Source organism: Mustela lutreola, chromosome 2 (assembly GCF_030435805.1).
Source record: "Mustela lutreola isolate mMusLut2 chromosome 2, mMusLut2.pri, whole genome shotgun sequence".
Lineage (NCBI taxonomy): Eukaryota > Metazoa > Chordata > Mammalia > Carnivora > Mustelidae > Mustela > Mustela lutreola.
In genome coordinates, this window is record NC_081291.1 from 118,970,817 (window position 1) to 118,983,613 (window position 12,797).

At 34.9% G+C, this 12,797-nt stretch overlaps 1 protein-coding gene across 3 annotated transcripts in view; it reads right to left on the bottom strand.

The window, feature by feature from the left end:
• ATP11B (ATPase phospholipid transporting 11B (putative)) overlaps positions 1-12,797 on the bottom strand; it is a 122,674-nt gene that overhangs the window by 71,148 nt on the left and 38,729 nt on the right. For all 3 annotated transcript variants that reach the window (XM_059163376.1, XM_059163377.1, XM_059163378.1), the window contains exons 8-10: positions 10,338-10,385; positions 8,184-8,248; positions 5,138-5,219 (exon numbers count right to left, since the gene is read on the bottom strand). In XM_059163376.1, the coding sequence (XP_059019359.1) occupies positions 5,138-5,219; positions 8,184-8,248; positions 10,338-10,385 (195 nt within the window). The remainder of the gene's footprint in view (positions 1-5,137; positions 5,220-8,183; positions 8,249-10,337; positions 10,386-12,797) is intronic.

Genomic DNA, 12,797 nt, shown 5'->3' on the forward strand with positions numbered 1-12,797 from the left:
GTGGCCTCTACAACCCATGAGCCAACTACTATAATAAATATATATCCTACTGGTTCTGTTTCTTTGGGAAACCCTGTCTAATACAAGTGCTATAAATTTCCTTCTCGGCATTGCTTTAGCTTCATCGTATAAAAATTGACACTGTACTTTCATTAATTTCTTGATATTTTTTAAAATGTTCTTTGAGATTTCCTCTTTGACCCATTGATTATTCAGAATTAAGAGTTCCAGCTGCTCCATATCATTGCCAATATTTTTAGGCTTTTTAATTTTTGCCATTCCACTAAGTGTATATTGGTATGTATCGCTTTGTAGTTTTAGTTTGGATCTCTCTTATGACTAATAATGTTGTACACATTTTCATATGTTTATTTGCCATTTGTATATTTTCTTTGTGAAAATTTCTCTGCTCCACTTGTATATCCACTTTTTTTCATTGCATTGTTTTTCTTTTTATTATAAACATCTTATAGACGTATGAGCTCATAATGTATTCTGGATACAAGTTGTCAGACAGATGTTTTATGAATAAGTCTCTCAGTTTGTGGTTTCCTTGTTCATTTCCTTAATTGTGTAGTGTGAGAAGTTCTTAATATTGAGAAAGTACAGTTAACCAATTTTTTCCTTTGTGGTTATTGGTTTTGTGTCCTAAAAAATATTTACCTATCCCTAGGTTGTAAAGATATCTTCTTAAGTTTTCTCCTAAAAGTTTTATAGTTTTAGCCTTTACAGTCAGGTATATGACCCATCTTCAAAAACTTTTTAGTGTATGATATGAGGTAGGAATTGAGGTTTATAATTTTTTTCTCATGTGGATATCCAACTGTTGTTGCATAATTTATTGAAAAGACCATCGTTTTCTTTAATTTTTTAAAAAGATTTTATTTATTTGAGAGAGAGAAAGAGGTTAAGAGAAAGCACAAGCAGGGGGAGAAGCAGAGGGAGAGGGAGGAGCAGACTCCCCACTGAGCAGGGAGCTCAACGCAGGGCTTGATCCCAAGACCCTGAGATCAGGACCTTAGCAGAAGGCAGACACATAACCCACTGAGCCACCCAGGTGCCCCAAAACTATCATTCTCTTCATTGAATTTACCTAACACTTTGACTAAAAATCAATTGGCCATATGTAAATGGATTTATTTCTCTACTGAAACATGTTTCTACTGAAACATCTTTTTTGCTAATACCATACTACATTTACTGTAGCATTATAGTAAGTCTTAAAGTCAGATATAATATAAATTCTCCAGGTTTCTCGAGACTGTTTTCTTTATTCATTCTACATATGCGTTTTATTTATTTAAAGATTTTATTTATGTATTTAGAAAGAGGGAGAGAGACAACACAAGCAGGAGAGGGAGAATCTCAAGCACACTCTGCTAACCATGGAGCCTGAGGCAGGACTCGATCCCAAGACCCCAAGACCATGCCCAAGCCAAAATCAGGAGTCAGACGTCTGACTGATCTAACCAGGCAACCCCAATACGCATTTTGGAATCTCACCAATTACACAAAGAAGCTTGCTGGGATTTTAATTAGTATTGAAAGAATCTATATATCAGCTGACAGCTTAACAATACTGAGCCTGCCAATCTAATAATGTGATTTCTCCATTAAATAAACATCTCTCACCACGTTTTATAGTTCTGACCTTGCTAAAACTCACTTATTAATCCTAATAATTTTATTGTTGAGTACACTGTCTATATGAAAAATCCTGTGCCCTCTGGTAAGCACAATTTTCAGTATTTATGCCTTTTATTTCTTTGTCTTGTGGCACTGAAAAAGGCTTCTAGGAAAATGTTTAAAAGAAGTGATGAAAATGCATGCATGTTCTCGATATGAGTCCTTACAAAATATGTGCTTTGTAAATATTTTTCCTAATCTGTGGCTTCTCTTTTCATTTTTTTTTAACAGTGTCTTATGGAAATGTAGAAGTTTTATTATTATTATTATTATTATTATTATTATTTAGCAGTAACATACAGTGTAATATTAGTTTCAGGTGTGAAGTTTTAATTTTGACGAAGTTTAATTTACAATTTGTGGTTTTGTTTTTTATTACTTTCTTATATATTTCCTATCTAAGAAATCTTTCCTTAACCCAAGGTCACAAATATTTTCTCCCATGTTTTATAGATTAAGTTCTTATGTTTGGGTCTTACATTTTAAGCCAGTTTTTTGTTTGTTTTTTAAGATTTATTTATTTGAGAACAAGTAAGAGAGAGTCTCAAGGGGGCTCCACACTCAGCATGTGGCACTTGATCTCATGACTTTGACATCATGACCTGAGCTAAAACCAAGAGTTAAACACTTAACTGACTGAGGCACCCAGGTACCCCTGAGTTGCTTTTGTATGAGGTGAGAGGTAAGGGTTAAGGTTTGGTTTCTGGCATTTGTACGTCCAGTTGTTCCAGCACCGTGTGTTGAAAAGACTATCCTTTGGTGTGGACCTATTTTTAAAAAAATAATAAATTAATTCTCTTTGACAGATAATAGGGCTATCTAGACTTTGTTCCATCCTGTGTCAATAGTGTAAGTTGTATTTTCGAAGAATTTACCCATTTCATCTAAGTTGAAAAACTTAGATAAAGTTGTTCAAAATATTTCTTTATCTGTGGATAAAGTAACCACAGTAGATAGGATCTGTACTGATATTCTGTCTTTCATCCTTGGTGTTGGCAATTTTGTAGTTTTCTCTCCTACCACTTCTTTTTCCCCTTAATCTCTCAATCTAGGTAGAGGTTTATCAATTTTGTTAATATTTCCAAAGAAACAAGTTTTGGCTTTGTTAATTTTGTCTATTATTTGTTTTCTATTCTATTGGTTTCAGCTCACATCTTTAATATTTTTTCTCTCTCTTCTCTGATTGGCTCAAATTGCTCCTCTTTCTCTAGCTTCCTAAAGCAGAAATGTAGATGATGAATTTTAAGCCTTTCTTCCTTTCTCATATAAATACTTATAGCTAGAAATTTCTCTTCAACTTAAGTTTTTTCTTGAGTCCACAAATTTTGATTTGTTGGATTTAAATTATCACTGTTTTTTCTCAAATTTTAGATATTTTCCATTATTATTTTTTCAAACAGTTTTATCCTGCCCCTTTTGCTCTCTTCTCTTTTGGACTCAATTAGACAGAGAGCTTAGTACTATTGTCTCACATGGCTCTGAAACTCTGTTCATTTTTTCCTCAATCATTTTTCTCCCTGTTCTTCAGACTGAATAACTTCTACTGCTTTTTTAAATTCACCAACAATTTCTTCTGCTTTCTTCTATCTGGTGTTGGGCCCATCTATTGGCACTTACATTTCAGTAATTATATTTTCAACTCAAAAATATGCACTGAATTCTTTTTTTATAGTTCCATTTCCTCCTCCAAGTTTTTTATTTAAATTCTACTCAGTTAACATATGGTACAACACTAGCTTCAGGTGTAGAATTTAGTGATTCATCACCCACATACAACACCCAGTTGCTCACCCCACAAGTGCCTTTCTTAATTGCCATCACCTATTTAACCCACCCCTGCCCACCTTCCCTCTGGTAATTCCCATCAGTTAATTCTCTATAGTTAAAAGAGTCTGTTTCTTGGTTTGTCTCTTGCCCACCTGCCATGTGCATTTGTTTTCTTCCTTAAATTCCACATATGAGTGGAATCATATGGTATTTGTCTTTCTCTAACTTATTTTACTTAGCCTATTACTCTCTAGCTCCAACCACATTGTCGCAAATGGTTATTTCTCAATCTTTTTATGGCTGAGTAATACTCCCTTGTGTATATAAACCACTTCTTTATCCATCCATCAGTCAGTGGACACTTGGGCTCTTCCCATAATTTGGTCTATTGTTGATAATGCTGTGATAAACATCAGGGTGTATGTATCCCTTCAACTCGGTAATTCTGTATCCTTTGTAGTGCAATTGCTGGATCATAGGGCCATTCTATTACTAACTTTTTGAGGAAACTCCATACTGTTTTCTACAGTTTCCATTTCTTTGCTGATATTTTACATGTTTATTCCCATCTTCCTTTAGGTTCTTGAAAATACTTACAATATCTGCTTTAAAGACCTTAATTGCCAATACAAGATACAGAACATTATGGTGACAGTTTTATTGAATGCTTTTTCTCTTAAATGCAAGTTACATTTTCTTCAGATGTCTACTTATTTTTTATTATTGGATTTTATAAATAATGGTCGTACAGATTCTGCACTCTTTTATGTTCCTCGGAAGAGTGCTGATTTTCATTTTAGCAGGAAGTTAACTTGGCTAGGCTCAAATATCAAAGTCTGTCTCCACTGCAACAGGCAACAGCAAAATTCTCTTTTCTGTTCTTTCAGCTTCCTGATACTGTTCTTGTGCCAAGCCCACTGGGTCTCCTCTACACAGTCACCAAAGATTTGGGCATAATTTAAGTGCAGGTTTTAGAGTTCATTCCCTTCTGTGGCTCCCTCCCTTACCTGGTTCTTCTCTGTCTAGCTGTTCTTCCAGCTTTAAGCCCTGTCCTCTAATACTTAAATTTTGTAAAGCTCAGGCTCTCTGATGCCCTATGCAGTACATGAATTGGGGAATGCCTTCAGACAAAAATCTGCATTTTTTTAAAAAGATTTTATATATTTATTTGACAGAGATCACAAGTAGGCAGAGAGAGGGGGGAAAGTAGGCTACCTGCTCAGCAGAGAGCCCAATGCGGGGCTCGATCCCAGGATTGAACCTCTGAAGGCAGAGGTTTTAACCCACTGAGCCACCCAGGTGTCCCCAAAAATCTGCACTCTTAAATCTTTCCCCTTGCTGCTGCCATCTTTCAGGAGTAGACTCTGCCATTTTCTGTCTGCTTTGTGTCACTCTCCTGTATTTTCAAATACATGTTATGTTTTTGTCCAGATTTTATAAATTGCTATCTGTAGGAGGGCTGGTCTGATCAAGTGATTTCATTACTACCCAACAGCATTTATTTTAAAGTCCTAATGTAACACCTACTATATGCTAAACATTGTGCAAAATGCTACATGCATATATCCCTATCCTCAAGGATACCATCTTTTGTTGACTGACATATATTTTTATATAGTATTTTAAACATATATGAATAATACAGACATATTCATGTATAAATAAATGAAAGTAGTTTTCTTACTTTTCTACTGCAGATCGTTTCTGTGACTTGCTCTTATAATTTAATGCCATCTTAGTTTCCATTCCAGTGTAGATGGCAACTCCTGCAAAATAAAACAGTTCTTTAAAATAATCTGCTGGCATATTTCAAAAGAGAGATATACTCACTAGCATGAAAGGAAATGTATTATCTGATTATTGTTATAATTTGCCTTCAAGTCTTTTTGGAGTTTTTAAAAGGCTTTCCAAGTCCAATTCTGGGGAACTCCAGTCACTCAACCTGTTGGATGGGAAAGGCATGAGGGTTGTATTTCTGAGTTATAATTAATATACCTGAATGAAAGAGATGTTATTAGAGTTGAAACTGATGAAGGAAAAGGATTTGGAAAGGTAAAGATAGCAGGGAAGGCCATTATAAATAGAGTAAATACTGTTAACACAGAAATGGAAAAGCACTTTGAACAATGGAATGTAGTCAGAGTTTGAAAGGCCTTGAATGCCAGAATCTAGGGTCAAGAAGAATTTTCTACCACTGGATAGATAATATGGGAACCTGTCAGAGGAAATGAAATAAACAAAGGTGCTATTTTAAGAATGTGTGCCTATATGAATGACAGATAAGAATGACAGTAATAATCGCCTAAAGTTGGGGAGTGAATGAAGTTAGGTAAGACCAGCTTTATAAGAAACTTTGGAGTTAGATCTTACCTTAGACTTTACCTCTGCTACCTATTAGTTCTGGATCCTTGGGCAAGTTATTTAATCTAAGTCTCAAATTCCCCATCATTATATAGGAAAAAAATATCTCAGAATTGTTGTGAGGTTTGTATGACAAAATAGCAAAATGTCTAGAAACAGAGATATGATCAAGGAATATTCACACCCATCCTTAAATAGTGAAATCTAAGAAGCAGTGTAGGATTCATCATGCTCTCTTTCTAAAGATTTATCCTGGAATTTTCACCAGTACTCTCTAAAGGCAGGGATTATAACTCAGATGACAACGGGCACTGAAATTACAGAAATGTGAGAAATCAGCTGGAATGCTATGCAGTAGAGAGGTGGTAGTGAGGCAGACAACAGCAGAAGCCAGCTGAAGGCATTCAAATATACATTTTATTTTAATAATGTGAAAGGTGCTCCGGCTACAGAGATGTATTAAAATATAGCATTACATGAGGGGGTCCAAAAGCCCTGGAGATGTTCTTTGGTTTTGGGCATCAGAACATGATTATGGTTTTCTTTTTTCTAACTATAATAAAATATACATTACATATAGTTTACCATTTTATTAATCTCAAAGTATACAATTTGGTGGCTCTGTGTACAATCACAATGTTGTGCAACCCTAACTTGACATTTTTATCATGCTCAAAGAAAACCCTGTACCCATTAAGCAATCATTCCCTGTTCCCCTCTATTCCCCAGCCCCTGGGAACCACAAAGCTACCTTCTGTCTCTATGAATTTTCCTATTCTGGGTATCTCAAGTAAATGGAATCATACAATATGAAGCTTTTTGTGTCTGGCTTCTTTTATTCAGCATGTTTTCAGTGTTTATCCATGTTATAGCATGCATCAGTACTTCATTTTTTATGGGTGAATAATATTTCATCATATGGGTATCCTACATTTTGTTTATCTATTCATTAGTTGATGGATATCGGGCACTTTCTACCCTTTGGCTATTGAAAGTGCTGCTATGAATATCCCACACAAGTCTTTGTTTGAACACATATTTTCAATTCTTTTGGGTATATATCTAGGAGTAGAACTGTTGGATCGTAGGTAGAATTGCTGGATCAACAACAACTCTACGTTTAACTCATTGAGGAACTGCCACACTATTGTTCACAGCAGCTGTGACATTTTATATTCCCTCCAAAACTGTATGAGGGTTCCAAGTTCTCTACAACCTCACCAACACTTGCTGTTTTGTTTTTTTTTAAGGATATACATATCTTTATCAGAGAGCCTCATACTGAGAGATAAAACATAGCAGTTAATAGGAAAGAAGAGAATGAAGAAGAGACCCCCAAAAGCTGTAAGCATTCAGTAACACAGGCTGGGCAGTATATGAAAGGTCATTCCTAAAATGGGAGAAGCTAGCTGACAGACAAAGGTTATCAGGACTTCACAATTTGTCTAGAGTTGACTCAGAACATGTGAATTAACTTAGATCTCTAACACTAGAGCATTATTCATTCATCCTTTTGACATAGTCAGTATACATTCCAATAATACCTGCCATACAGTCATAGGTCAATAAGAATTTATTGAATGAATGGATGAAAGAATGAGTCAGTGGTTTTATTAATCTAATCTAAGAATCATCATAATGGAAATTATATAGGTGGTTATTTAACCATGTTGCCAGATTATATTGGTTCTCAACCACCATAAAAATCAGAATTTCTTAGCAATGTTTCACAAGTATTCACAAAAAAAGGGAGCAAGGTTCTAGTCTGTTATTAAAAAATAGGGATTAACAACAACAAAAAAATAATACATTTTATTACACAGTCTTTGCAAGAAAATTATTACAGACAACATTTGACTAAGTAAATCATCCAACCAAAAGAACCCAAATGTTATGCTTTAAAAAATACTTTACATAGGGGTGCCCAGGTGGCTAAGTCAGTTGAGTGTCCAAGTCTTGTTTTCAGCTCGGGTCATGATCTCAGGGTTGTGAAATGAGCCCAGTGTCAGGCTCTGTGCTGGGATGGAGCCTGCTTAAGATTCTCTCTCTCTTCCACTGCCCACCCACCCCCACTTGTGTGCCCTCTCTTTCAAAAAGAAATGCTTTCTATAAAGCATTGACATGAATCTATAACTTAAAATTTTCAATACAGGGTGCCTGGAAGGCTGTCAGTTAAGCGTCTCCATTTGGTACAGCTCATGATCCCAGGGTCCTGGGACTGAGACCCACATTTGCGGGGGGGAGGGGTCCTTGCCCAGTGGGGAGTCTGCTCTTCCCTCTCCTCTGCTCCTCCCCGACAAGTGCTCACTCTCTCTCTCAAATAAATAAAATCTTTAAAAAGAAATTTCTTTTTTTTAATATATACAAACCAAAAATTTCTTTTGTGTTTTTTAACCTGGCTCCACGAAGCAAGAGACTCTCTGGCCCCAGGGGTCTAGGGAAAAAGAAAAGCATTAAATATATTAAAAATTCAATTAAATTCTAAAATGGCATCTGCAGCAGAAAAATCCCTGAGCTATAGTTACAACAGTGCTTCCATATAAAACCAAAATCTTGGTTACCATAAAGCTGTTTAGGTCAATTATGTAAGTGACCATAACAACAAATATCTGCCACTCAGTGGCTCAGAAACAAGATTACACCTAGAAATAAACTCACAAAGCCATCAGTTTCAAGATTTTTAAACATAAAACACAACAAAAGATTAACCAGTGATTTAAAAATGTTTAACATCATGAAATTTAAAAATTTTGTGCAAAATTTTGAAGTTTTTAAATGGAAAACACAGAATTAAAATGCAATGTAACCATGAATTACAGTTTACTTTGTATATAAATGCAACAATTCTCCATGATCAAAATTACACTGGATAATAAAACATAACGTAGTAGTGAGTTAGTACTTTCTCTAGGCAAGACTGACACTACAACTTGAATACTTGCTACATACTATGTACTCTTTAGAGCAGGGGTCTTCCTGCTGTTTGAATTTTTCTCCATAAAGGAGATGTAAAATGAGAAGGAATAACTAGAAAGGAAATTGTATTTTCTTAGTGATAGCAAAATGATAAGACTGTTACAGATAAGTAAAGAAGCCTTAATTTTGTTGATATTCCTTGTGTTTTTCTGAAACATACATACGCAGTTACCCAAATCAAATAGAATCTGAATCAATTCTGAAGACGTCTGCAAATCCAAACACTCTAAAAAAATCTAAAGAACCAAGAAGGATCAGGTATTTGGGACATGGTTAACAAGTATGGTTTTATTAGAAAGTCATATTTAGAGGACATTCCATGGATATTCCAAAATTAATTATTCAAAAGGCATAAAATAGCTCTTTTTCACTTGGTGTTGGTTCTAACAATGAACAAAATAACTGGGCTCACATTGGTATATAAAACTGGGATATGATAATGGAAAGCTTCCAAATTAAAAGATAATTCATCAGTTCACTCAGGTTGCTTTAGCAAAAAACATGGCTGATTTTTTTAACCATTTTAAGTGCGGGTAACATAACTGATTTTTGATTTACCAGCCACAATATCTTAATAAATTCAGATTATGTATCCACATATATATATCCCACTATGTCACTCTAGAAATCAAAATAAAACCTAGTCATATTCATTTTATTTTTCATTTTCATTTATTCGGCAAGGGGTTCTATACTTACAAAGACTTTGTTAATGAGTTTACTGAATGTGCTCCTGTATTAATGTTTATTAAAAATGTGAACTGGTGCTGAAGTATCATATTTTTGGTGCCTTGTTTTGAGGATGGCATTTTAAAAATGCTCTACTCTTCTTGTTAGCGACTTATTTCATGCAGCCAGTATTAACTGAACACATCTCCAGAAAAGCAATGGAATGCTAATTGGACTAGAAGTTCAAAGGCTGATTCCAAGATTTATTCTCAATTTGGCTTTGCGGTCATGAGTAACAATATAACCTCATCATATCAACACATTTCTGAAATAACTTAAAGCCTTTCATGCAGGAGCCAGAGATTAACCTGAATATTGAGGGCAAACACACCAAAACAACCAACAACAACAAACAAACAAAAAAAACAACCAGAAGAGTAAATAAGAGATTGGCCACTAGATATGACCGGCCACTAGACTGGCCATTAGATTCTAGATTGGCCACTAAATATGACATTTATACTTGTCACACATTATGTAAAACTTTTTTTTGGATTCTAGACTAAGTGTGGTCATTTAAATATGTAAGAACGTGAACAAGAATGGCTATTTCCTTTTATGTCCTTACATAAAACTACCAGAAAAATACAAATACACAAATAATCTTACTAAACTACTTTGATATCACTTCATGGGATTTTTTTTTTGTTGTCCTTACTCATTGCTGCTACAAATTATTAGAAGATGAAATGTTAAATGCTTTTAAATGAACCCCTTTCCACAATGTGCTGCTTACTTACCTAATCTCCCTTTAACTTGATTTTAGTCCCTCCCCAATATAATTCTCACATAATAGTGACAATGCAAATTATTCTTACCTTACAATTTCTTCCATTTGTTGAGTTATTATCATTCGTCCCATGAATCTATCAAAGAATTCACCATGTTACAAAAAAACCAATGATACTTACTTATAACATCAGTGGGTGAAAAATTTTTGATAGTTGACACCACTCTTATACATGAAACAAAACTAACCTTTTGTATTTGGAATGGTCCATTCTTTATGTTAGAAGTTACATAAGTAAATACCCATCATTCATTAAGCTTTAAAAAACTGATATTCTTGCCATTTCCATTTCAGTTATGAATGAGGTAACAAAAAAAGTTTTCAAAATGGCAATAAAAATGTCATATCTTATTAGTTTAGTCATCATAATTTACAATTTCTACACAAAGATGCATATATTATTTAGCCAACAATGAATACTCACACATACCATAGTTTATTAAGTAAAGTCTCCTGACTAGAATCATTCATTCACTCACTAATTGACTTGGGCATGCATTCGTAAATATTCACTGAATGACAACCATGTGTGAGTTAAGTGATGGGGATAGGGTAGTAAGCAAAACCTATCAGTGAACTCCAGACCTTCTTTAACTTTTGGTTGCCTGAAATCTAGAGTAAGTAGCCCGTTATCATAATGGATTTTCACAGCCTGGCCTTTCAGATCCAGCTTCCGCAACAAGAACAGCTCCATAGCATAGAGTCAATTCAAGTGTACAATCACTTTCTACTAAATTCTAAGTTGAAGAACACTTTAGATAGAACTTTCATATTAATCATCTCACTAGCAAAGAAATAAGCATTCCTTTCTAAATGTTCCTATTATCCCACTGCCAGGTCACAGATGCTTAGACTTTGGCTTCAATGTTTCTTGCTAATCTCTTATTTCTACTTCCTTCACCTCCTTGTATCAGGGAGCACCACAAGTTTTTTTATTATCTCCACTTAATGGAATTTTATATAGTCCTGATGCCGGCCTCAATTTTGGATTTAGATTCAAAGAACCAATTCAGCTACTATTTCCCTGAGTATCTTTTGGAGATGATGTGTGATCACTCTTTTGATTTCCCAGAGCAAAATTCCAATAAGAGACCTATCTTCCTTCATTTCACCTGTCCTGTGTCCCTTGATTCTAAGGTACTCCTACCTATTTATGCAGGTTCCATACTAGATTAACTCATCTTGCACTTTCCCTAGCCATTTCTCCAAATACACACTTTAATTTGATTCAAAATGGAAATAGTTTCATTATTCTCTTTTCTGATTATAAAGACTACCTACACTGAAACACATTTTATAAAATGATTTAGTTTAAAAAGACATCAAGAGAGAAATAAGAATCATTGGTAATCCCACTACTCAAATACAAACACTTAATATTCTGGAGTATTTTTCCAGACTTTTTTTTCATGCATGTATCTTAAAAACAAAATGGAATCATGCCATAAATACTATTGGTAACATTTTCCCTCACTTAACATGTCCCATCAAAAACATAGATCTACATCATTTTTAAAAAAATTTATTTATTTATTTGACAGATAGTACAAGTAAGTAGAGCAGTAGGCAGAGGGAGAAGCAGACTCCCTGATGAGCAGGGAGTCCAGTCTGATGCGGGGCTTGATCCCAGGACCCTGGGATCATGACCTGAGCCGAAGGCAGTCGCTTAACAGACAGCCACCCAGGCGCCCCTACATCATTATTTTTAATGGCCACATACAACACTGTACTTTGGGGATTACTGCATAATTTAAATAACTCACTGCTGAGTGTAGGTTTTTTCCACCTTATGGATAGTTTAAACAATGTAGCCCTGAACAACCTTGTGTATATATCTTTTCATAAGGATACATTCCTAGGAGCAGAATTTCATTAGAAAAAATTTCTAGAAGTGTAAGTGCTCAATTCAAGTTTAAAAATTAAGAGTTGTAAAAAACAGAAAGAACTAAAGGAGCAAAGGTGCCCATCCCCCTCCCAACTCACCTCTGACAATCACCAGTTTGTTTTCTGTACCTAAAGAGTCTGGTTTTATTTGTTTTGTTAGATTCCACATATAAGTAAAATTATATGGCTTATTTCCTTTGGTATAATGTCTCTACAGGTCCACCCATGTTGTTGCAAATGGGAAGATCTCATTTTTTTTTTTTAAATGGTTGAGTGATATTCTACTATATACATATACCACATCTTCTTTATCCATTCATCTACCAATAGATACTTGGGTTGCTACAAATGATACTTTATCTATTCATCTATCAATAGATCTTGGCTACTATAAATAATGCCATAAGGGTGGCATATATCCTTCAAGTTAGTGTTTTCATTTTTTTTTTTTTTAAGATTTAATTTATTTATTTGACAGAAAGAGTGATCAGAGTAGGCAGAGAGGCAGGAGGAGAGGATGAAGCAGGCTCCCTGCTGAGCAGAGAGCCCTATGCAGAGCTTGATCCCAAGACCCTGAGATCATGACCTGAGCCAAAGGCAGAGG